We start from the raw sequence: 25,646 nt of genomic DNA on the forward strand, positions 1-25,646 counted from the left end.
AACTCCTGGTATGCAGTTTCACATCACTGACATAATGAAAAAGTAATTGGCTTTCCGACAGATCACAATATCATGTAGCCTTAATGCACTTACATTAAACAGTGTCATCATCACATGAACTTAACTCACCAGATATGTGATGTCTCGGTTCCCCACAACCGGCCCGCCGAAGTGAAGGTTGACTTTAATTTCATTTCCAGGTTTCTCCACACCTGCAACATTAGCAAGTTAGGACATGTATACGGCTAAATATACTACTGCCACCACAACTACCAAAATATTAGTTACCATGTGATACATGATTTCATGTCACAGTTTTACCTATGTGAAGATAGTTTTTGGAACTGCTTCTGTATGATGCGACTGTCATGGTGGCTTTTGATTGCCTGTCATCTGTTAAGTCACGATCTGCAGTCTTTGCCTGGGATTAATTCGCACGTATGGACACGCACGCACGCACACGCACACACACACACACACACACACACACACACACACACACACACACACACACACACACACACACACACACACACACAGATTGATTAGGACCACAATGGAAACAAGCCCTCAGGGCTTTTTGTGTTAACAATTTACAATGTAGGCATTTAGCAGACGCTCTTAATCCGGAGCGATTGTGTGTTTACAACAACAACAATGCATAGAAATAGTAATCTAGGATCAGAGGTAAACCAAAAACCTATCAACAGTCTAAACAGCATAATATACAAAAAATCTAATAAAAAAATCTGAAAATCAATACTCTGTACAGTGTACACACTATAGATGCCATGTCAACAAATGAACCTGGCATCTGTCTACATAACATGCTATCTAAATTACATTTTAGCCTTTCAATAATCCTGGAAGGTTGTCAGTCATTCAATTAATTTGAGTAATCCGTGTCAGTCAATAATAATGTGGGAAAACAACCTGACTGAAATCAGAAAGGCTCACATTAGTCTATTTATTTACCCTACAACATCTCCCACCTCACAGCTGATTCAAATGAATGATCAATGACTCTTGCGCTTAGAAGAAGTGACTACTAGGCTATACCACTTTACATTGGCTATTTGAAAATAGCAGATCTACAAGCCCACGATGCATTGCATCGCGACACATTGTGAGGTTGTAGATCTTCTATTTTCAAAATATTTTGAACATTTTAAAAGGATCCCTGGCTAATAAGCCAAATATGCTCATGTGAGCATCAGAACAACATTTTAAATACATTTGTATTAGCACATGCATTCCATACATTCCATAGTGCTAGACCACACATGGACAAATTACATCATCAACTTACGACTGGTGTTGTCCCCCTTGAGTAAAAGATGAACTATTTATAAAATCAATAAGATATTTAAGGTGTTTTTAATTTACAATGTTAGTTATAGAGGGCAATTATAATGTATTAAGACATATTTGGCTTAATAGCCAGGGATCCTTTTAAAAATACAAATCTTGTTTGGGGGTCCCTGGCACAAAATATTTCTGGGGGTCCTTGACATGAAAAAATGCGGGAACAAACTAGTTTAAATAACATTAGGAAACAAGCCCAAATAAGCAACTACACTTTAGAAAACAGGCCAAAAAATATATTATATATTATTATATTATTATATTATTTATTATATTATTATTATTATTAACCAATATTTACATGCAACTTTACAGATATAATTACTATTTAGAGTTTACATGAACCTGGTGACCAGCGTTGTTTCTGCCCCCTCATTGACATAACTCTCCAATAGAATTCTCTGATTTACTAGACAGGCTAATGAATCAGCTTTGGAGGGAGATGTTGTATGGGAAGTAGACAGATTATTTGTGATTTCTTTCAGGTTGTGTTCCCACATTATTATTGACTGATTTGATCCTTAATTGAATGACTAAAAAACAGGAAGTGATGCTCATAACCGACACACCCAATTTTCCCCAGTAAGGTCCTTGTGGAGCAGTGGCCATTTTGTCGTTCCACAGATAGAGATTTCCAAATATATTTTTATAAATTATTTCTAGCCTGGAAACAAGCCAGGCTCCTGGTGAATCATGACCATCAATCATGACACAGTGATTCTGTGTCAAAGAATATTTGAATATTTAATGATATCATATACTATTATAATAAATCCTATTTTTAGCAGTTTCTTTTTTGTTTTCTTTTTTTTAGCGGTGCCAACCGCTCCGCGTCCGTCCGTCCGTATGAGCACGGGATGAGCACGGCAAAGAAGAAACACATACAAACACACGCACGCACACACACACACACACACACACACACACACACACACACACACACACACACACACACACACACACACACACACACACACACACACACGGACTTGGAGATTGCCTATGCCATCTCTCCTCTCATTGGCCACACGTGTATGTTATGTCCGTCCGCCCGTATGAGCACGGGATGAGCACGGGATTTTAAACAGCTATAACTCCAGTGTGCAGCATGCCACCAAGTCCACATTTGGTATGTCGACTTAGACCACCAATAGGGACGAGCATGAATTGCTCAAGTTATCAAAGAGGGGTCCAGGGACCCCCAGCGTATGTTATGTCCGTCCGCCCGTATGAGCACGGGATGAGCACGGGATTTTAAACAGCTATAACTCCAGTTTGCAGCATGCCACCAAGTCCACTTTTGGTATGTGGACTTAGACCACCAATAGGGACGAGCATTAACTGCTGAAGCCCCGCCCCAGGGTTCCAGGGACCCCCAGCGTATGTTATGTCCGTCCGCCCGTATGAGCACTGGATGAGCACGGGATTTTAAACAGCTATAACTCCAGTTTGCAGCATGCCACCAAGTCCACATTTGGTATGTGGACTTAGACCACCAATAGGGACGAGCATGAATTGCTGAAGCCCCGCCCCAGGGTTCCAGGGACCCCCAGCATATGTTATGTCCGTCCGTCCGTATGAGCACGGGATGAGCACGGGATTTTAAACAGCTATAACTCCAGTTTGCAGCATGCCACCAAGTCCAAATTTGGTATGTGGACTTAGACCACCAATAGGGACGAGCATGCATTGCTGAAGCCCCACCCCCTCTGTCTTCCCATTGGCTGGCCTTTAAACAGCCATAACTCAAGTTCGCAGCATGCTACGGAGTACAAATTGTGTACATGGACTAAAACCACCAATAGGGACGAACTGGAATTACTCAAGCCCCGCCCCCTCTGTCTGCCCATTGGCTTGGCTTTAAACAGCCATTATTCCAGTTTGCAGCATGCTACCAAGTACAAATTTGGTAAGTGGACTCAGACGACCAATAGGGATGAACTGAAATGAGTTAAGCCCCGCCCCAAAGGCACCGCTTCCTTCACACAGGGTGTGATTTTTTTTTTTTTACACAGAATCAAATGTTTATGGTTATGATTCACCAGGAGCCTGGATGTCTTGGTTCCAGGCTAAACACAATTTATAAATATATTTTCGGAATATAGCCACTGATATGCCCTATAATCGTACCACTGTTAATTGTTAATACAGTATTCAATCAAGGAATCAAAATGTATTGAATTATTGGTTGGTTGGTTGATTGAATACTTTAATAACAATTTGGTATAGGTACAGTACAGGTAGCACAGTCAAACGTTATGCTTAAAGGAAAACACAAAAAGTCCCAGGGGGCTCTTGTATCCATTGTGCTCCATTGTACTCAATTCATAATCGGGACATACAATACATAACATATCATATCGGTAACAACACCAATAGCATCAGACATATTTACAGAAAAAACGGCGTGAGGGGGGCAGAGGATGCCAGTCCCACAGACTCCTACCATGGAGCTCACTGAGGGACTGAGTTATTTGCCCCCCAAGCTTGCATAATTACAGGGACTTACAGTGATGTGCAGTTGTGTGCCACCTGTTTCTTCAGTGTTGATGGAAACCTTGGCATTTCCGTTAGAATCTGTTGTGCTGTCCAAAGTCTTACTTCCTGCTGTCACTGTCACTGGTACATCAGAAGCAGGAGTATTATCAGGGTTCATAACATCAACCTAGCAGAAAAGAGACCAATAGCTCATCATCTCATTTCTTATATGTTCATCATGATTTGTGTGCATGGGGATCTCATTTTAAACAAGCTAAGTGCTTAACTGAGTTGTCCAGTTTAGTAGACCTTGTATTGTGAATTTGTACTTCCATGTACTGCTATGTACTGTCATGTACTGTTCTCATGTCTTACTAAATAAAGTACATCAATCAATCAATCAATCAATCAATCACAATATACAGTATTTATTAAGGCTGCACGATTATGACCAAAAAAATTATCCCAATTATTTTGATCAATAATATTGAAATTTGATTATTTATCACGATTAGTAATAATAATAAAGCTGCAAGCAGCGATGACCGGGCCACTCATGACTCTGTAGGACAAAGTTATGGCAAAACATAGAAACTATGAAATATTGACCAATCAGAATAGGGGGCGGGGCTAAGTAACTTCAACGAAGGACATAGACTCTCAACCAAATCATGTGATGCGAGTCATGCACGACAAACCGTTCAAAACTTATACCAAGAAATAGGAACTATCAAATATCGACCAATCAGAAGAGGGGGTGGAGCTAAGTAACCAATGGAGGACAAGGACTCAACCTAATCAAGTGACGAGACTCACAAGTCTGTACGACAAACCATTCAAAACTTACAGCAAAGTAACACCAATGAAGAACAAGGACTGTGATCTGAGTCCAATGACATCACCCACAAGTCTATTCACCTGTTTCCTAGGCTTTTTACTTCCTGTGTGTGTTCCACTTCCTGTCGATTTGATCCAATGAAATCCAATGAAACTGGTCAGATGACTAATGATATCCAATGAAATCCGACAGGAAGTGGAAAACGCACAGCCTAGGAAACAGGTGGATATGGCATAAAGGAAAAACATGACCTTGTAGGCTATTTTCACTTCCTGTTTGGCGGTGAAACAAGGAAGTTTGACACTTCGCCACGGTCACGCCGTTTTATGAAAACTCACGCTTTTGATAAGTTTTCATCGTTAAGGTCTCTTGTGTACGCTGAGCGAGTTTGAGGTGATTCTGACCATCCTCCTTTTGGAGTAAGTACGACCCGTGAAAATGGCAAAACATTTGCTAAAACCCCACAATAAATAAAAAATGCCTGACTTCCTTTTGGGTTTAGGACATGGCTCCAAGAGACTTTTTTGCAAGTTGGGACATGATACGGATGTGTACCAATTTTCATGCATGTAGGTGAAACCGTATTGTGGGGCTTCAACGTTGAAATTATGTAGGGGGTGCTATTGAGCCATTAGGCCCGCCCTTTTTTTAGACCATTCAAATATGACATTTTTTGCCACTTGTGATGTGTGTGCAAAGTTGCTTAAAGGTTCTATGACATTCATTTTCACTTTTTTTATTTTTTATGTTTTTTGGGGGTTTTACGACCTCAATTTCACCCAAAAAATTGGAACTTTGAACATTCAGTGGATTTTCTGTGGTCTGTGGTTTTCTGAATATTAGGCTGAAAAGTAATCTGAGCTTGGCCCATCAGCAGTGACCTCACTGCCGATTAATCCGGCCCACTCTCCTCCTCACCCCTCCCCTCCCCTATCCTTTCCTTTGGTTGGGGGCGGAGCAGAGGCGATGATTGACAGGCAAAATCCCTCACCAGCGACACCCGCAGGCAAAGATTTATTTTTTTATTGCAGTTGAAAAGGCTTTAAAAATGTGAGAGAAAAACACCTGCCATGGATTAGAGGTCTTCACGGGTCAAATATAAATACCCGAACCTAAATGGACCCGTGAAAATTTTACCCGGAACCGAATGGACCCGGCCTATCTTCCAATATGAAGGACCGATACCCGAATGGACCCGCGGGGAAAAAAAACGTAACCGAATGGACCCGGCCTATGGTCCAATATGAAGGACCGATACCCGGATGGACCCGCGAAAAAAATACCCGAAACCGAATGGACCCGGGGCATTATTAGAAATTGAGAACCGGACCCGAACAGCACCGAGAGCTGTCGGAAACCGACCCGTATAGAACCGTGACATACAAGAGCCGAACCCGTACATAACCCGAGCCTCCGAAAAACCCGAATGCAAAATAGTTTGCCAACGTCATTAGTACAAGTTGTCCAGCGTTAAATAAGATTTGTTTCATACTTTCTTACCTAAATGTTAACGTAGCCTCCGTGGTTGTGATGTATAATCCCAGTCAATGCTCATTGGACAGCTATACAAAAATAAATCCACGTTCTAGATGTTTGTAATCCTTCTTCATTGCCAACTATAATCCACGTAAATGTCTAATGTTAAACCACATTCAATGTTGTTTAACATTATAATTGGCTTTGGAGTTTCCATTGTGCTTTGCAGAGTATACCGTAATATACAACATGCTATGATATTAACTCGACTATTTTACCATTTTAACCATTAACCAAAGCGTTACGTTAATCGACAATATTTGATATAACTGGTGTATATAAATTAGTGGGTAAAATATGTCCAAGGATTGGTCGGTGATGTCATATCAGATCGCCGAAGAATCCTTGCTATTTTTAAAACAACATGGCATAGCGTCCGTCGCTACTTCCTTGTTGCATAGTGACGTCACTGTCGAATCCTTGGTATCTTTGTCCTAGACTTTCAACGTGTGTGTCGATGATCAGCGCCGTTAATATTGCGCTGTAGTCTTTGCTCGTGGTTGTGAAACACTAAACAGGATTATTATTTCATGTCAACATTCAAGTACAACTATCAGAAGATGTAACTCAGGTAAAGTAATGTGCCACTCTGCAAGTTTAACTAAAGTTTTCCACCTGTCCAAAGTTATTTACAGACAGAGCCTTCGGTCAAGATCAAGACGATCATCAAGGCTAATACAGACATATGTTTTAATCATCCTATCCTTGTTAATATATCGCCATTTAGGTCAATGATATAACATTATGTAGTGATATGATAATATAAATAGCAGCCAGTCATTGACTGCGTCACTGCCAGTCTGTCTTCTTCTGAGCGACCTCCCTCCCTCCACTCGGGTATTAATGGAACCGTCCATCTCACAGTCTGAGCCCCGAGACCCACCGCTCGCCGGGTCCACTCGGGTATTAGTGGAACCGTGCATTTCACAGTCTGAGCCCCGAGAAACCCGCTCGCCGGGTCAACTCGGGTATTAGTGGAACCGTGCATTTCACAGTCTGAGAACCGAGACCCGAGACGGACTGTACCGGCTCCGACCCGGATCCGGAGTCACTTATTGTGAATGGACCCGTGACCGAACGAGACCCGAGACGGACTGTACCGGCTCCGACCCGGACCCGGAGTCACTTCTTGTGAATGGACCCGTGACCGAGCCGGGTACGGGTCGGATCCCGGGTATTTCGGGTTACATGCCTAACCCGACGACCTCTACCATGGATCAATGGAGTGGAATGTTTTGTTAAAACTTTCTATACACGTTTGAAGGACCATGACAAAGACCATGCTGTATGATAACTGACCACATATGAAATCCAATTCTGTCTATCCAATGGCTCAGCCAGTACTGCGGCCATAGCTGAGTGGTTAGTGAACCCGCCTAGGGAGTCAAAGGCTCAGATTGCCACAGGTACGATTCCAGGCCAGGCCAGCAAATGTGTCGATGAAATGAAATTTGTCCCTGAGCTAGACTCTTAACCCCTAATTGCTCACAGCCCCTCATTGGAAACAAGACCACAAGGACTTTCATGAACGGACCTGTTAAAGGAATTATCCTTATCCTTTACACTGTCTACCCGCAAGTCTGTAGGTCCCTGGTTCAAACCCCAATTTAACCAGTCCAAATATAATTTACAGAACAAAAATCACGACTTTGTTAATTAATGCATGTTCACTTCTTCTCTATTCCCATGGATTGGATCCACACCTCTCACCTGCTCTCACTCATCACCAATCACACCTGTCACATGCACAGTACAATTTTTAGGTACTTTTACTTTACTACTCTACTCTACTACAATTACAGCATATGACAGCTTTAGTTACTTGTTACTTTGCAGATGTAATTATTAATACAACACCTACAGTAACCACATAGATATACAGTGTGACGCGGTATGAGCTTGTCCTTCTGTTTTAACTGTCCTTCTGTTCTAACTGTCCTAACTGTCCTTCTGTTCTAACTGTCCTAACTGTCCTTCTGTTCTAACTGTCCTAACTGTCCTTCTGTTCTAACTGTCCTAACTGTCCTTCTGTTCTAACTGTCCTTCTGTTCTAACTGTCCTTCTGTTCTAACCGTCCTTCTGTTCTAACTGTCCTTCTGTTCTAACTGTCCTATTATGTACTTCTGTCCTAACTGTCCTTCTGTTCTAACTGTCCTTCTGTTCTAACTGTCCTTCTGTCCTAGCTGTCCTTCTGTTCTAACTGTCCTTCTGTTCTAACTGTCCTTCTGTTCTAACTGTCCTTCTGTTCTAACTGTCCTTCTGTCCTAACGGTCCTTCTGTCCTAACTGTCCTTCTGTTCTAACTGTCCTTCTGTTCTAACTGTCCTTCTGTTCTAACTGTCCTTCTGTCCTAACTGTCCTTCTGTTCTAACTGTCCTTCTGTTCTAACTGTCCTTCTGTCCTAACTGTCCTTCTGTCCTAACTGTCCTTCTGTTCTAACTGTCCTAACTGTCCTTCTGTTCTAACTGTCCTAACTGTCCTTCTGTTGTAACTGTCCTAACTGTCCTTCTGTTCTAACTGTCCTTCTCTCTCTCTCTCTGCCTGCCTCTTCCTGTCTCTGCCTTATCCCTCGAAACCGCTTATTGCTGCTTGCAGCTATATGTATTATTACTATTGGGGGGCCAAGCACATGTGCTGTGGTCCTCTCTTGTTAACAGTGCAGTCGTTTTTTTACGAAACGCAGCAATATGGTAGAGGGCTATGCCAAACGGCGAAGATACGAAACTCACAACCATTGGCCAAAGGGTCGCGCTATAGAAATCGATTGGAAAATGCTAACTTTGAACAGGCATAGCTCATGAACCCTTTGAACGACAGCAATAAAACTTCTATACACAACTGTCTCCTCATGAGGAACAAATTTGTAAATTTGACCTATGACCTCGGACCTTTAGATCTCCCACCATTTTGAATTATATGAAAAACTGTTCAAATCTTTCTCCTCCTTTTTTTTTAGCAATCTGCACAAAACTTTCTACACATGAACTTTTGACTCATATCGAAAGAAAATTGTACAGATTTATTTATTTATGATTTATTTAAGTGAAAAAATAAGCTTTTATGAGCCAATTAATATTGCAGTATGGTAGAGGGTTATTCCAAATAGTGCTGAAACCAATCTTCCTCTATTTGGCCAAAAGGGGGCGCTATAGTAATAGTTTGAAAATGCAAACCTTGAACAGGCATAAGTCATGCTTCGTTTAGCCTGAAGCCATGAAACTTGCTTACACATGTGCCTTGTGCCTTGACTCATGACTTAAACCTGTTTTTCTCCCGGATTTTTTTTAGCAATTTGTGTGAAATGTTCTACACACAATCTATGGACCATTGTCTAAAACCCCAGTTGAAGAGAAGTTTGTACAATTAAGGCTCCATGAGGGCATGGCTTCATAAAAAAAATATGCAAATATCATCTTCCCTTCTCTCGATCTTAAGTCTGTGGTTCTGAAGGTTCCTGGTTCAAACCCCAGCTTATCCAGTCCAAATGTAATTTGTTGAATAAAAAGCATGACTTTATTAATGCATGTTCACCTTTTAACACATCAAGTGCGAGAGGTTTTTTAAAACAGGGTATATCCAGTGCCATCGTTCTTATTGTTTACGCTGATATGTTTAGTGCTGTAAACGCCACGACGAGGACGCGGATGTAAACAAAGGGTGCGTGCACGATGGTCGAGGGTCCAAATTTAAACAGGACTGGTAAAACAGAAGGTCACAAGTTCAAATCCAGGCCCCAACTACTTGACTAGCAAGGAATTGTGATGACAAACTGTAGCCCAATTAGAATACTAGGATCCGTCCATGTTGTGCCCTCTTCTTTGGAATCCCCAGTAAGAGCCTCCAAAGGCTTCAATATATTCAAAATTGCGCCGCCAGGATCCTGATGCGAATACGCAAATACGACCATATCACTCCCATCCTCCGTTCACTCCACTGGCTCCCCATCACCTTCAGGTCTGAATACAAGATCTCCCTCATCACTCACCAATGCCTCTATGGAAATGCCCCCTCCTACCTCAAAGAACTCCTAAATCGAAAACCAGACTCTCGAAACCTCCGCTCATCCAACACCAACCTTCTGCTCACCCCCGACACCAACTTGCGCACAATGGGCGACCGGGCTTTCAGCTACTCAGCCCCGAGTCTGTGGAACGCCCTCCCTGTACACCTGAGAGCGCCCCAGTCCACAGACAGTTTTAAAAACGGACTCAAAACGCACCTTTTTAACAAAGCGTTTTTTTAATCTTACTGTGATCGTTGTACCTTTGTCAGTGCCCTAGTACTTCTGCTTCCAACCCTAAAAAACTCTTTGAAACTTTCTCCTCTCTCCTGCAACCACCACCCCCTCCGCCCTCCTCCTCCCTCCTCCCTGACGACTTTGCCAACTTCTTTGACAAGAAGGTGAACGATATCCGTTCCTCATTCCCTCCTACCCCGGCTGGTGCCCTGCGCACTACCCACACCTGTCTGCCTTCCACCCCTCCTTCCCTATCTTCATCTACTCCTCCTCCTCCCTCCCCCTCACCCTCTCTATCCCACTTTTCTCCCCTCTCCCCTAACGAGATCCTTCTCCTTGTTACCTCTAGTCGCCCCACCTCATGCTCCCTGAGGCCTGTTCCTCAAAAGAGAATTAAAGCTTAAGCCTGGCTTTAACACCTATCCTGGCTTAATTTAGCCAGGATTAGGGCTGAATCGGTTCCTCAAAAGCTGAATCAGCTTGAAGATTAGTTTAGCCAGTTCACCCTGGCTAAGTTTAGCCATGAGCCGATTCCTCAAAAGAGAATTGAAGCAATCCTACCTTAGTTACCATGGCAATTTAGCTGTGAAGTTAGCCTGGTCAGGAGCAGGCTAACAGCCAAGCTTACTTAATCCAGTGCCTTGTTCTTCAAGTTTTTCCACAGTTAATTCAACACATGTGTTTGAATATGGACTCATTTTAATGACCTTGCATTCAAATAAAATGAAATAAATACAATCAGATATAATCAAATTAATTATATTACTGAAATAGTGTGTGACCATGAATCATAATTGTTTCACAATGACTCATGGGATGTCATTGTCACTCTGTTAACACTATAGTTCATATTGTTGTTAGATGTTTGATAATATATAACAGATTTTTTTTTTCACTGAATGTAAGTCAATGAGGAGCATATTTTAAATGATCAATTTCTTGTCAATGGAGAAATTATTTTTTATTTCTTGTCCACCTTTGGAGTTACATCATGATGGCAAGGTAACTACACAACCCAAACCTCTACCAAAGTGGTCTTGCAAATGTGGGGTTATTGCGTGTCTCGCCCCCGTCCCCGTCCCCCCCCCCGTCCCCGTCCCCCTGTCCCCCGCTCATCCCGTCGCGGCCCCCAGTCGCGGTCAACCCCCCGCGGCGTCCCGTCCCGTGCGTCCCGTACCGTCGCGCGCGCACACACACACACACACACACACACACACACACACACACACACACACACACACACACACACACACACACTCTGTGTGTGCTTGCAATACCTTGCCACGCTTTCTCCCTGGATCTATTTATTGCGGTCGCGTTTCCTTTCTCGCTTATAATACATTTTAGATTTTACTTCCTTGTATGATTTCATGAGCTGCTGCAAAGCTGCTGTTCAGCCACAGAGAGGAACGCCGCTCTGGTTTTGGACTCCATGATTGGTCAAGTTCAAGGATTCTGCTATCGACTTTCATGGTCTTTTATAGAAATATGTGAAGCCTGGCTTCATTATCCTGGCTGGACATAGCCTGGCTTGACAAGGCCTAGCTCGACAAAGTCGCTCCTTTTCAGCCTGGCTTTGCTTCGAGGAACGGAATAAACGAGGCTTATATGGACCCGACTTTGTCAAGTCTGGATTTGGCTTAAGTCCAGGCTTAGTTTATTCACCTTTTGAGGAACAGGCCCCTGGACCCGGTCCCATCCCCTCTGCTGCAGTCCTCTGCACCTGAACTTCTTCCCTTCTTAACCAACCTTATTAACACCTCTCTGACATCTGGCTACTTTCCCTCTGCTTTCAAGACTGCCAGAGTCACCCCCCTCCTGAAGAAACCGACACTTGACCCCTCTGAGATCAAGAACTACAGACCGGTTTCCTATCTTCCTATCTAAAACTCTCGAACGTGCTGTCTTTAAACAACTGTCCTCTTACCTCCACCAGAACAACCTCCTGGACTCCCACCAGTCTGGGTTCAAAGTGGGTCACTCGACAGAGACTGCCCTCCTGGCAGTGGCGGAGTTGCTCCATGCCGCTAGAGCGAACTCTCTCTCCTCTGTCCTGATACTCTTGGACCTGTCTGCAGCGTTCGACACAGTGAACCATCAGATCCTCCTCTCCACCCTCGAGGGGATGGGTGTCTCAGGCTCTGCACTCTCCCTGTTTGCATCCTACCTGACGGGTCGCTCCTACCAGGTGATGCTGGGAGGGTCTGTGTCAGAACCACACAGGCTCACTACTGGGGTTCCCCAAGGCTCAGTTCTAGGTCCGCTTCTGTTCTCTCTCTACACTACATCTCTTGGTGCTGTCATCCACTCCCATGGCTTTTCCTACCACTGCTATGCCGATGACACCCAGCTGATCCTCTCATTCCCCCCCTCTGACACACAAGTGGAGGCACACATTGCTGCTTGTCTGGCTGACATCTCGGAATGGATGTCGACGAACCACCTGAAGCTCAACCTGGACAAGACCGAGCTGATGTTCATCCCGGGGAAGGGCTGTCCTCACCGAGACATGGCCATCTCCATTGAGAACGCTGTGGTGGCGTCAACTCGGACTGCGAAGAATCTGGGTGTGAACCTGGACGATCAACTGTCGTTCTCGGCTAACATCGCATCAGTGACACGGTCCTGCAGATTCCTCCTCTACAACATCAGGAGAATTCGCCCCTTCCTCACGGAGAAGGCAGCCCAGGTACTCATCCAGGCTCTTGTCATCTCCCGCCTGGACTACTGCAACTCCCTCCTGGCTGGTGCTCCGGCATCTGCCATCAGACCTCTGGAGCTTGTTCAGAAAGCTGCGGCTCGTCTTGTGTTCAACCGCCCCAAGTTCTCTCACACTACTATCCTTCTCCGTTCTCTGCACTAGCTCCCCGTAGCGGCTCGCATTCAGTTTAAAACCCTGGTGCTAGCCTTATAGGGCAGTGAAAGGAACAGCTCCTTCTTACCTCCGGGTTTTGGTCAATGCCCACACCCCTGCCCGACCACTCCGGTCTGCCACTTCGGGGCGACTGATTCCCCCGCCACTCAACAGTCCTTCTGGTCGATCGACACGGTCACAACTTTTTTCTGTTCTGGCCCCACAGTGGTGGAATGAACTTCCCACTGATGTCAGGACAGCAGAGTCACTGCCCATCTTTCGCCGCAGGCTGAAAACCCACCTCTTCAGGAAACACTACCCTTCGTCTTTGCCTGGCCTACTTGTTGTTAACTAGTTGTACGAATGCTTGTTTTATTGTTGAATTGTTTATTGGATCTTGTTTAGTCAATACAATTATTTGTTTTAGCTCCTGCTCATTTGATTTAGCTATTTTGTCTCATCTGTTTAAGGAAATAGGTAGCTGATATATTGCACTTTTACCTTAGCGCTAGGTATGCTCTTGGTTGTTTGTTATTGCAGAAAATGCACTTATAACCTCTGGTGATTAGTAGCTTTCATTCCCTACCTTTGTTGATTGCACTTATTGTAAGTCGCTTTGGATACAAGCGTCTGCTAAATGACTGTAATGTAATGTAATGTAATGTTATAGTTTGTTTTAGACCCATTTTTTAGTCTAGAAATGTCTCCGGTACTTGTTTTTTTCATTATTATCATTATGTACTTGTATCATTATAATGTACTTGTTTTTTTCATTATTATTATTATCACTTTTTCTTGATTGTTTTTTTTTTCTTTTTTCCCGCTACGCCTTGATTTTAATTCTGTAGCACTTTGAGATTTGAAAAAATTTAAAGTGCTTTATAAATAAAATGCATTATTATTACAGGGACAGAGCTCTCAGCTCTCTACCTGTTTTATTATTGGCAGTATTCTGTCACTTCTTCTTCTTCTTCTTCTTCTGCCACTTTTCGCAGTTCTGGCTGAACCGTGCAGTCGCTTTTAACGAAACTCGGCCATATGGTAGATGGTCATGAAAAACGATCAAGAAATAATTCTCACAATCTTTCGTCCAAAGGTGGCGCTATAGCACTCAATTGAAAATGCCAACTTTGAACAGGTACAACTCATGCCCTGTTTGACCTACAGCCATGAAACTTGGATACACATATGCGTCTCCTCATGATGAACAGCTTTCACACTCTGACTTTTGACTTCTGACCTTTAGATCTCCCACCATTTTGAATTATATGAAAAACAGTCATTGGCTCCTAACTTCTGCATTTTTTCACTTATGGAAATTCCGCCGCCTAGAAGTTGTCGGCAGAGGTCCAAAGTTCAAGTGTTAAACGTTTCGTGCAGATTGCTCCAAAATCCTAGGATTCCATAGATTTTAACTATTGCAGTTTTATGAAAATTATTCATCTGCGCCTAAAACATACATGCAGACTCACATTTCTTTGAAACTTTGCAGAAATGTACAGGGTCATTCCAAATATCACTGAAACCAATCTTACTCCAATTGGCCAAAGGGGGGCACTATAGCAATTTTTTGAAAATGCAGACTTTAAACAGGCATAAGTCATGCCTCGTTTGGCCGAAAGTCGTGAAACTTGCTTACACTTGTGCCTTGACTCATGAGGAACACATCTATCGCTTTGACCAGTAAGCTCCGCCCTTAGATTTTCCGCAATTTTGAGCAGTTTGAAAAACACTTAAACCCAGGATTTTTCAGCTATTTGCGTGAAACTGTATCATCTGTGTGATCTCCTTTTTCACAGTTCCTTGTCTGTTGGTCCAATGGCGTCTCCCTTAAATGAGTGCCTCACAATCTCAAGGTCGTCAGTTCAAGCCTCACTTGCAGACTTCATTTAAGTTGAATTGCAAACAACATGACTGTATCAATGAATACATGTGCAAATGGTAAAGATAACCTGAAATGCATATTTGAGTTTTTCAACGTATGACATACTTCATTCTGAAAATAGCCGATCTACAATCTCAAAACCTTTCAGATAGCAACGTGTTTCTGAGCTTGTAGATCGGCTGCTTTCACTGTTTTCGGTTGCGAGGAGACATACAATTTCTCTATTGGTAAATGGTTTGTGAACGAGTGATCTTAGTGTTGGCTTGGTTCATGACAGAAGGCAAGAGTTTATGATCTTCAACAGACAACATCAGCCTGGACAAAACTATAGCACTATAGGTAGTGTTGCAGCCTATTAGTCCGAAGGTTGAGAGTTTGATTCCTGTTAATGGCAATAGGTTGAGATTGTTGACACATTTTCGCTGGCAAGGGGACGGTAGACAATTAACTCTGGCAGTGAAGTATTGTTGGATACCGTAAATCCTCTAATAGTGACCTCTATTCAATTAAAAGCCAGCTCTCTATTAATGACCGGGGGCGCTGTTGAAACAAGCAATTAAAAGCCTCCTTTCTAATACAAGCCAAGCCTGAATTACAAGCCTCTTTTTTTTCTCTACTTTTTTTTAGTCTTAAGAGGGCGCTGTTTACTAAAATACCTTGTGAACCACCTGTGACTCCATACCGGTACTTCCTTATAGACCAATTATTTGTTTACAAACATTGGGACTGGACGCACAGGTGACTGTTTCATGTAATCAATTCCCAACAGATCCCCAAACCTGCTGTTTTAGTGTGAGCTTGTTTCAGTTCATTCAACCTCCTCTGTGTGTAGGCTAGTGGGGTGCGCCCTGGCGACACATATATACTTCATCGCGTAACGGTATTGCGCAACGAGAACAGCTGACATACAAGCTCACAACCGCGTCACGGATGCGACCGCTGTGAGCTTGGAGATCTGCTATTCTCGGCCGTTAGGCTCTGCGCGCGACACCTTCGCGGGACGGAGCATAAATTAGTCTTGACGGGCTGCAGCTGTGCGAGCCAAGCAGGTTCTGGTGCCATGATCATAGAGCGCTCCCCTCTGTTCTTATGACAGCCACTGGAGGTGGAGTTTTGAGGACAACTGCTTTGAATTGTTATTATTGTTTACACACAACAGAAACCAAGGATTATATATTTCAAGAGCGAGAGATCACAGTAAAAATCCTAAGCATTCTTCCTCCACACTGGGAGAAAAACAGCATCTGAAAGTTTGATGGGATGCATTTTTACACGTGAGACTGTGACCACTTTTACATTGCATCTTATGAGCGGTGGGGTTCTTTTGCTGCCGACCTGCGCGCGCATACTGTTTCGTATCAGTGTGACGTCGTCTGTTAAGGCGTCTATATGAGACACGCGCACAGCACATCACAACACAACACAACACAACAGTAGAGAAAGCATGGCGACTACCAAACAGAGACGCAAGTTTGACGTTAAGTTCAAATAGGAGATTTTGCAGAATGCAGCGGCTCATTCGGGAGAGAAAGCCGCCAAACACTTTAATATTGATTCCAAACAAATCAGATATTGGAAAAAAACGAAAGAATGAGCTGATGGCAGCCGGCAATAAAAGATCACGTCTAACTGGAGGAGGGAGAAAGCAAGTTTGCAGCTGGAGACACAACTTTCAGAGTGGATTCATTCAGTGCACGACAAACACAACCCGAGTGTCAAGGAAAATGATACAAAACAAGGCTAAGGAAATCTACCCAACAGTGAGTGATGGAGGAAAGGCGTTTGTAGCCAGTAAGGGTTGGCTTGAGAATTTCTACAGCGCAATGGCCTGTCACTGAGACGACGCACCACCATGGCACAGAAAGACCCAGATAAACTCACTGAGAAACTGGTTTCATTTGTTGACTACGTTGGCAAGGCTGTCAGCTCTAAAGGTATTTTAGAGAAGGACATCATTGCAATGGATGAGACTGCCGTTTGGTTCGATATGGTGTCTCCCACTACTATCGATGCCATAGGCACAAGAGTGTGTCCCTGAAAACAACAGGACACAAGAAAAGCCATCTCACCGTTGTCCTTGCTGCCAAGGCTGACGGCACTAAACTCAAGCCGTATATCGTCTTCAAAGGGGCTATTCGTGAAGTGAAGGTAATGAAGTTACAGATCACCAGAGCAGTGGTCGCCACGTCTAAGAATGGCTGGATGAATGATGATCTCACCACAGATTGGCTCAAGTCAGTGGTGGGAAAATTCTGTTTCACCCCACGCCTCCTCGTGTGGGACACATACCGGTGCCACATCAGTGTCGCTACCAAAGCTGAGCTGAAAGGCTACAAGATGACAACCGCGGTGATTCCGGGAGGCTGCACAAAATATGTCCAAGCACCTGATGTGATGTGGAATCAGCCCTTCAAGACAAGTCTACATGAGTCCTACGATCAGTGGATGGTTGGAGACGTAGGCAAGCAATTAACAACCGGAGGTAACCCGAAAGCCCCTGCCCGCCGCCTGCTTGTGGACTGGGTGCTCACTGCCTGGGACAAGCTGGACAAAGATCTGATCATAAAGTCTTTCAAAGTTTGTGGACAGACCGTGAATCCTGACGGGAGTGAAGACGATCGCATCCTCTACTTCAGGGAGGGACAGCCCTGCGCCGCAGAACGAGAGGCTCGGGCCCAACTGCGACAGCAAGATGAGGAGAACAGGCTTGCAGCCGAGGAAGAGGAAGATGAAGATGAGCTGCTTAACAACGAACTTGTTTTACTGGATGACGATGATAAGGACAATGCTGCTATCTCCCTCTCCCTATGTCTGTCTGTCTGTCTTATTGTGAATATACCCCTCAGTTGAAGTTATAACTTGCACACATACATAACATAATGCTGATCTTTTATAGAGCTAGTATAGAGTCGGTTGTAAGATATTGAATCACCAGTTGGTTCGGCAACCTGATGGTTAAGTATAAATCTGAGATCCTTAGATTTAGTCAAAAAAGATTGTTTCTAACCCCTCTCATGCACTACATACTGAGTATAGGTTACTGCCGTCAGGTAGGAGGTACATGGCCCATGAGTTCAACTACAATAGGTACAAGTACTCCTTTGTCCCTATGTCAATTACACTCCTCAATGATGCCCTGATGGAGGGCAGACGGCGAGGCAGAAGGTTTTGAGGTGTGCTAAGGTGTTGCTCATGTTGCACTATATGCTGGTTGAGGTGTTTATTTATTTATTATGATGGAGGGTGATGACTAGGCCTTAACGGACTGCACAGTACGTGTCACTGTGTGCCTTATTGTCTCCGCCAGGCCGAAAGGCATGGCGAGAGAGTATGTTTTACCCTCCGTCCGTCCGTCCGTCCGTCTGTTTTGAACAAAATTCCTCAAATCATGAACGCAGTGTGCGATTTCTGTGAAATTTTGCACACATATTCCCACTAGGCCGAGGAAGAAATGCCACCCTTTTCACATTGGCCTGTTATAGCGCCACCAGCAGGTCTAATTTAGCAAACCACATTTTTGGAACAAATGCCTCAACTCATGAATGCAGTGTCCGATTGCCGTGCAAGGCCAAAGAAGAAATGGCACCCTTTTCCCATTGGCCTATTATAGCGCCACCAGGAGGCCATAATAACCTACCTGACCTGGCGGAGACTTGTGCTCCGAGGAGCACTTTTTCTAGTTGTTTTTGTCTTTGTCATGTACTGTATGGTATTGTGTATGCTGCTGGTCCGTGTGTCCACGACAAACTTCTCCCACGGGAGACAAAATAAAGTAACCTTGAACCTTGAACCTTGGGGCATGCTCCTGGCAGACCCAGCACCTCCTGTCTGTGTCTGACACCATCAGCGATACGCCGTATAGTGTGCTATAATGCTTCCCCAGTTTGCTTTCAACCGAATGTTCAACAGACCCAGCACCGTCCTGTCTGTGTCACTGGACCCAGATCCACAGACGGAACTCCGCCATGGACACGTAAACTGACACAGTCAGTGACACGCTGTATAGCGAACTATAATGGCTGCCCAGTTTGTGTTCGACAGAGCAGCACGTCCGGTCTGTCTCACTGGACCCAGATCGACAGACTACTGTACTGTACACCACGGTCGTGTGTGTACAGTACAGTACAGTAATTGAGTAAATGTACTTTACACCACTGGTCCACACTCCTTCATTTGATTGTTTGCCTACAAACGTGCTGTGACAGCAACCGCGAGAGGAGCGACTCAACACCAGCTCTCTGAACGGCTGCCAACTCGTAGTTCTCTCCAAAAACAAGACCCACGTCTTAGACTGTTCGGTGGAGATCAAAAAATGTATGTAATCACGCACACCGTGTGTCTTAAAGAAATATCCATGTTTTAAGCGAGGTGGGGTCATTCCCCATACATATGAAATATGTTGGGTAGAGAGATCGTCTCGATACGACAACTCTCTAGAAATAGTTTTTATGCTTTATGCATGTTTGTTATTCATTGCATCAACGTAACAGGTTTCATGAAAGTTCCATTATCCTTTGAACCAAAAAGGACAGTAAAACATAAATAAATAAATAAATGTGGATGGTTGTCAATGTGTGTGAAAATACTTAATTCCGTTTAGAGTAACATACTGAAACTTCAAGGGGCATTCCTGGCTTGAAGTACTTCGGTGTCTTCTTTAAGTGGACGGTGTAAGGAGATGTCACAATGTGGATCCCTCTCACCTCTGCATCCACTATTTCACTACCTGAGAGTGAAAACAGTGTCATTGTCACAGATGTACACACCACCCTCACATGCACACCCAATAAAATGCATGCGCACAAACACAAATATAAGCATACACATGTAGATGCACACACATACATCCACTCTTCTTACCACTCTCTGTCAGTACACTGACAGCTACATAGATGGCGCTCCCCACCAGTTGATTAATGTCAGGGAAGGTCTGATTGATGTGCTGCCTTTTCAGGATGGCTGTTCCCTCACCGTCTCCGAGCTGAAAACATATAAGCCAAAAGGTTATTTAGCCGATGGGCTGGGAGGTGGAGATTATATTTTCGTCCCTGCTAGTGTGTGTGTGTGTGTGTGTGTGTGTGTGTGTGTGTGTGTGTGTGTGTGTGTGTGTGTGTGTGTGTGTGTGTGTGTGTGTGAGTGAGTGTCCGTCAGTGTATACAGTAGCTAATCTCGGACACCGAGACGCATCACACTTGGCATGCACACTCCCAGTAGGCCAAGGAAGAACCTCTACCCCAAATCTGCCTCATGGTGGAGCAATAATAGGCTTTGTAATTTATAAATACTTATAAGTATTTATACATTATTTGATATAAGGTCATACATCATATATATGTTCTTTTATATAAAATCATTGTATCATGATGCAATTTAATATAGGCCATGCCCATTTCCGCCTAAATACATTTTTGTGTTTTTGGACCAAAACTCAAATCTGTACAAATGTATCATTCAGATTTTCCATACCCACTTCTGATTGCCTATGATTGCCTTCCAAAGTTAGCGCTAGGAGCTCGTTTTGCACAAAATAAATGACAATACAGTATCCAATCTACTTCATGAAATACAGATTGAGGGGCCTGTGCTCTGAAACTGGATGGAAAATAGGATTCATTAATCTCATTCAAAACTCCCCTAAAAGAGTACCTTCAGGTGGCTGCAATCCCCATGTTCTGCATCTGTCTGTCATTTAATGTCACTATGAATTGTGGACTCCAATTGAAACAAGCCATAGTGTTTTTTGTATCCTATTTACTTGACCTTGTATTTGTGCTTTCTGTACTTTCATGTGCTCTAAATAAAGTATTCAATCAATCAATCAATCAATCAATCAATCAATCAATCAATCAATCAATCAATCAATCAATCATAAAGCAATTGTGCTGCCACTGTCCCCAATTTTCATGTTGTCTTTGCAGATGATGAAAGGAAGTGTAAGTGTTATTTTTGTTAAAGCAACACATGTTTTTTCCTTTCGTTAAAACGTTAAAACTTTATATTGTGATAATAATCATTGCTACAGTAGAGTGTTTATTCAGTAACAGGGGTCTCCAAATTTCTCCAGCTCTATCATAAATAGATCAGTTCCAATTGTGTCTACTAATTTCTTTGTGTCACCTCTTTCAACTTCACTTGTTTAATTATTCTGCCTACACATGCACCATGTCCTAGTATGAGCAAATAGGGGAAGGGAATCAACGTCACGTGATGCCTTTGTTTGGACCGACACAAACTCGGATGTGTCTCAAAGAATATGATTATTGGCAAAATCGCAGAACATTTATAATATTTGGCGGTTCCGTTTTCATTTTTCACAAGATCGCTGGTTGTTGCAATGACCTGCAGCACTACAATACTTCACCATATGTTGTTACTTAACAATGACCTGCACTACAATACTTCACCATATGTTGTTACTTAACAATGACCTGCACTACAATACTTCACTATATGTTATTACTTAACAATGACCTGCACTACAATAATTCACTATACTGTATGTTATTACTTAACAATGACCTGCACTACAATACTTCACTATATGTTGCGCTATGATGAAATAAACCCATAAAATGTAACAACGTGTACGTTCCGTAATGCAATTCCAATGGTGAAAGCTGTGTTGTTTTACATGAAAAAGTAATAGCGGATTTGGCCACACCCCAAAATACCTGTATGTGTGTCTCAAAAATATGTATTCTGTATGAGTTCTCTCCCTGTTACTGAACAAACACCCAAGAGTATAATGAGTACAGTCAAAATATAGAGCTTTGTAACCCTACCTATAAACAAGTTATCCTGTAAAAAATAGACAGCCTATCTAGCTTGCTGCTTAGCATAAATGGAAATGAAAAAAATATATATTTTAAACATATGTGACTGAGTACAATGATATAGGCCGCAAGTAGGCATTTGTCATTTTTCAGTTTTTTCATGTAAACCATACCTCCATATCTATCTTTTTTTTTTTAAAAGTATTTTCACAAAGTATTGCACAAAAGTACATAAAATAGCAGATACAATGCAACAGCTTGTAGACCTGCTATTTGTGCTATGTTTGGAAAATAAAATTAAAATGTTGTCTTATAATATTATATCCAAAACTAGAGAAAGTGCTCCTCGGAGCACAGGTCTCCGCCAAGTCAGGTAGGTTATTGTGGCCTCCTGTGTTTTGCCAAATTAGACCTGCTAGTGGTACTATAACAGGCCAATGTTAAAAGGGTGGCATTTGTGAATGTGCTTGCAAAGTTTGACCGCAATCAGATGCTGCGTTCATGATTTGTGGCATTTTGTTAAAAACAAGCCACTACTGCAAACTTTTGATGTGAATTAAGACAATCAGGATGGAATATGAAAAATCAAACAGATACGTCTTGATCACGTGACTATAGAGATCATGTTTACCAATTTGAAATTTGGATAAAATCAAAACGGAGCACTCCTGCAAACTTTGGAAGCCATTTTAGCCAATCAGGATGGAATATGAATATTTTGAAAGACCCGTTTCGTTTAATGACTATAGAGATACTGTGTACCAATTTGTGTGATGTTTGGACAAAATTGGTAGGAGTACTGTCAAAAAAATTGTTTTGGAAAAAGCGGCCTCCTGGTGGCGCTATAACAGGCCAATCTGAAAAATCCGGGGGAAGAGGTTCGGCTTTGGCGGACGGACGGACGGACGGACGAACGGACGGACGGACGGACGGATGGACGGATGGACGGACGGACGGACGGACGGACGGACGGACACACGGAAACACGGACTGACGGACAGGGTGCAAAAATCTTTCGGCCTGGCGGAGACAATAAGGATGCTAGGTGAAAGCATGTCAGTGGGTTTCATAAATACTGAACCAATGAAAGGTAGCCTATTTATGAAACTTGAGCTTGTGATTAAAGGTATTGTAGGCAACATTATTAAGCCTAAATTTAGAAAAAGAATAATATATATATATATTTTGCATTTTTCCCCTCTATCAGCCACTATATAATGATGCTGGGGTGTTTTCCTGCATTGAAATCCGTATTTTCCCTAATGTTTATGTGTTATATGTTTATGTCTGGGCCGTAAATTAACGCACGCATGTGCGCGTCCATGCGCGTCTGTGTCCGTATGAACGTTTTACTTTCGGTTTTAAAATGCTCTCAAACTTTGTTTTTGAGGCACAGAATTTACTTTTAACACATCGGGTGCCAAACACGGTCTAAACCGTGTGTTTACATAGTGGCGGTTCCGAAGCTTCGGTGCCGTTCACGGTCTGAACCGTGATTTCAGTCTTTTTGTTTTTTTCGTTTTTCTCCGCGCGGGCGGGGCTAGAGCAGCTCTGGGAGCACCCATTGTAATCCTACTTTGAAACGCCTATATCTCCGAATCTGTTTCCTGTGGGGAAAAACGGTCATGCGCGATGCGCGATCCCCCCCCCCCCTTGTAACCCGCGAGGGGAATGTTATGGTTCCAGCCTGTAGCTAGGCTCATGGCAGAACATGAATCGATGCTTTTTTTTGCGTGGATTTGCTTGTAACGCACGCGGAAACGTTAAACAGCAAAGCGCAGTCAATGGGGAGAATGCTGGCACCCACGGTAAGTTGTTATGAAAAAATGCTGGCACCCGATGTGTTAAGATAGCGTGTGGATAGAATTTAATTGTTTAACTTCATATATGTGGTCAATTTATCATGAAAGAGCCTATTGAAAAATAAAAATTCAGAGAACCAGCAGGGCGGGCATTTCCGCATATTGTATCCCAATAAAGCAACCTGTTTTGGACACGGCCCCTTCAAAAGTACCCTTACTCTATGGAAGTCCCTCCTGCGTCACCCCCTGGTGGTCGGGGAAAATAACTGCTGGAGTGGCGGTGTTTGTTTAGCTCTGAACTTGCCGTCAATCCCTTTAATAATAACTAATGGGTCCATTGGACCACAGGTTCTCTGAAATGTAACAGTTTTGGACATGCAAGGTTTTCACCCAACAGTGACGGTTAGAAAGAAAGTAGGCTAACCAGTACTCTCTGGAGAGAGTTAGGGAAGTTCTTCTTTTCATTGTTTTGAATGACTCCAAACACCACGTAGGCTTGTCCTTTCACTACTTCACCAAACAGATACCTGAAAGCACAAGTACAAACCACGTATTATCATCAAGGTTGGAGTCATCAAATTGTATGTCCATTGGGATGTGTTTAATCCCAACGTCTGGTCTGACTGAATTCAATACATGCATTTCCTTTTGGTAAATGTAGATCTGTCTGATATGTTTGATAATATCACAATTTAACTATTTAATACAATAAAATGTACAGCATATTAACCACATTAGTCCTGGCATCAAAATGTTATTTTTTTTTATTCAAAATGCCAAATGTATTTGTTGTCCAAAGAAGTACCTATATGTCTTGGTAGACATTGGTAGGCAGGTTTCTGAACTGTCCACAGCCCACCAATTAGTAATTAGTGAGTGAGTAGACAGAAATGATGCCATCTTATAATGAACATTAGTGACGACCAATTATATGAAGATAAGGCACTAACTGCCCAGACCCATAGAGAGAGAGTTGCATCACACTTTGATCTCGCCTCAAAGCGGGATGTTGCCTCCTTTAGTTCCAAACATTGGCACTTCCTCATTGAGACAGAAAGATAACTTCGGCATTCCATTCTTACAATGGGAGTCTATGCTAGTGTCGTCACTCTCATCGTTATATCACGCTGTAACTGCCTAACCCCACAGCACACACACACGCACACACATGCACGCACGCACGCATACTATACTAACTCATATCTCTGTTACCCCCACTCCCATCAACATACTTAGCTGTGATGGCGACGTTAATTCTTGGGCTGTCCACGTAGAAGAAGCTTTTCTCTGGGAGCAACTTCACCTCAAAACTAGGCAGCACTGTAAGTAATCACTTTCATGATTAGTACCGGTATACGTCCAGGGTCTAGGTTTTACTAGTTTAAATACATAATGGAGCTCATAGCTTAGTCGATCTACAGTATGAATTTGTTTACCATATTCTTGGACTTCAAATTCAGCAGAGAAGGTCTCCTGTGGTTTGTCGAGAAACTTGGCAACTACTTTCCACACCCCGAGCCTGTACAAGCACGCGCACGTGCACGCACATACAGTACACACACACACACACACACACACACACACACACACACACACACACACACACACACACACACACACACACACACACACACACACACACACATACATGCATAGGCACTTACCAATAACACATTCACACATTATATACTATGTAAGTTTTATAAAATACTGTACTGTTGTATGAAAAAAAAAAAAATCCAATGACATAATGGCTTAATGGAGAAATACACAAAGAAAACCCACCTGGCGATAGTAGGAATTTGATACTGATCTGACTTGATCCCTGATTTCAGGCTAACAGTGTTGAATGATAAAGTTATACCCTGTGGATTCTGAG

The 25,646-nt window shown here is 43.0% G+C and overlaps 1 protein-coding gene across 1 annotated transcript in view; it reads right to left on the reverse strand.

Annotated features, from left to right (window-relative positions):
* LOC311041957 (complement C3-like) overlaps positions 1 to 25,646 on the reverse strand; it is a gene marked incomplete at both ends in the record, with an annotated part of 96,015 nt that overhangs the window by 63,896 nt on the left and 6,473 nt on the right. The window contains 6 exons of the mRNA XM_084052446.1: positions 130 to 212; positions 17,784 to 17,931; positions 19,803 to 19,918; positions 20,053 to 20,173; positions 24,198 to 24,294; positions 25,000 to 25,087. Coding sequence (XP_083908572.1) covers positions 130 to 212; positions 17,784 to 17,931; positions 19,803 to 19,918; positions 20,053 to 20,173; positions 24,198 to 24,294; positions 25,000 to 25,087 — 653 coding nt within the window. The remainder of the gene's footprint in view (positions 1 to 129; positions 213 to 17,783; positions 17,932 to 19,802; positions 19,919 to 20,052; positions 20,174 to 24,197; positions 24,295 to 24,999; positions 25,088 to 25,646) is intronic.

This window comes from Gymnoscopelus microlampas (assembly GCF_963454915.1).
Source record: "Gymnoscopelus microlampas genome assembly, chromosome: 3".
Lineage (NCBI taxonomy): Eukaryota > Metazoa > Chordata > Actinopteri > Myctophiformes > Myctophidae > Gymnoscopelus > Gymnoscopelus microlampas.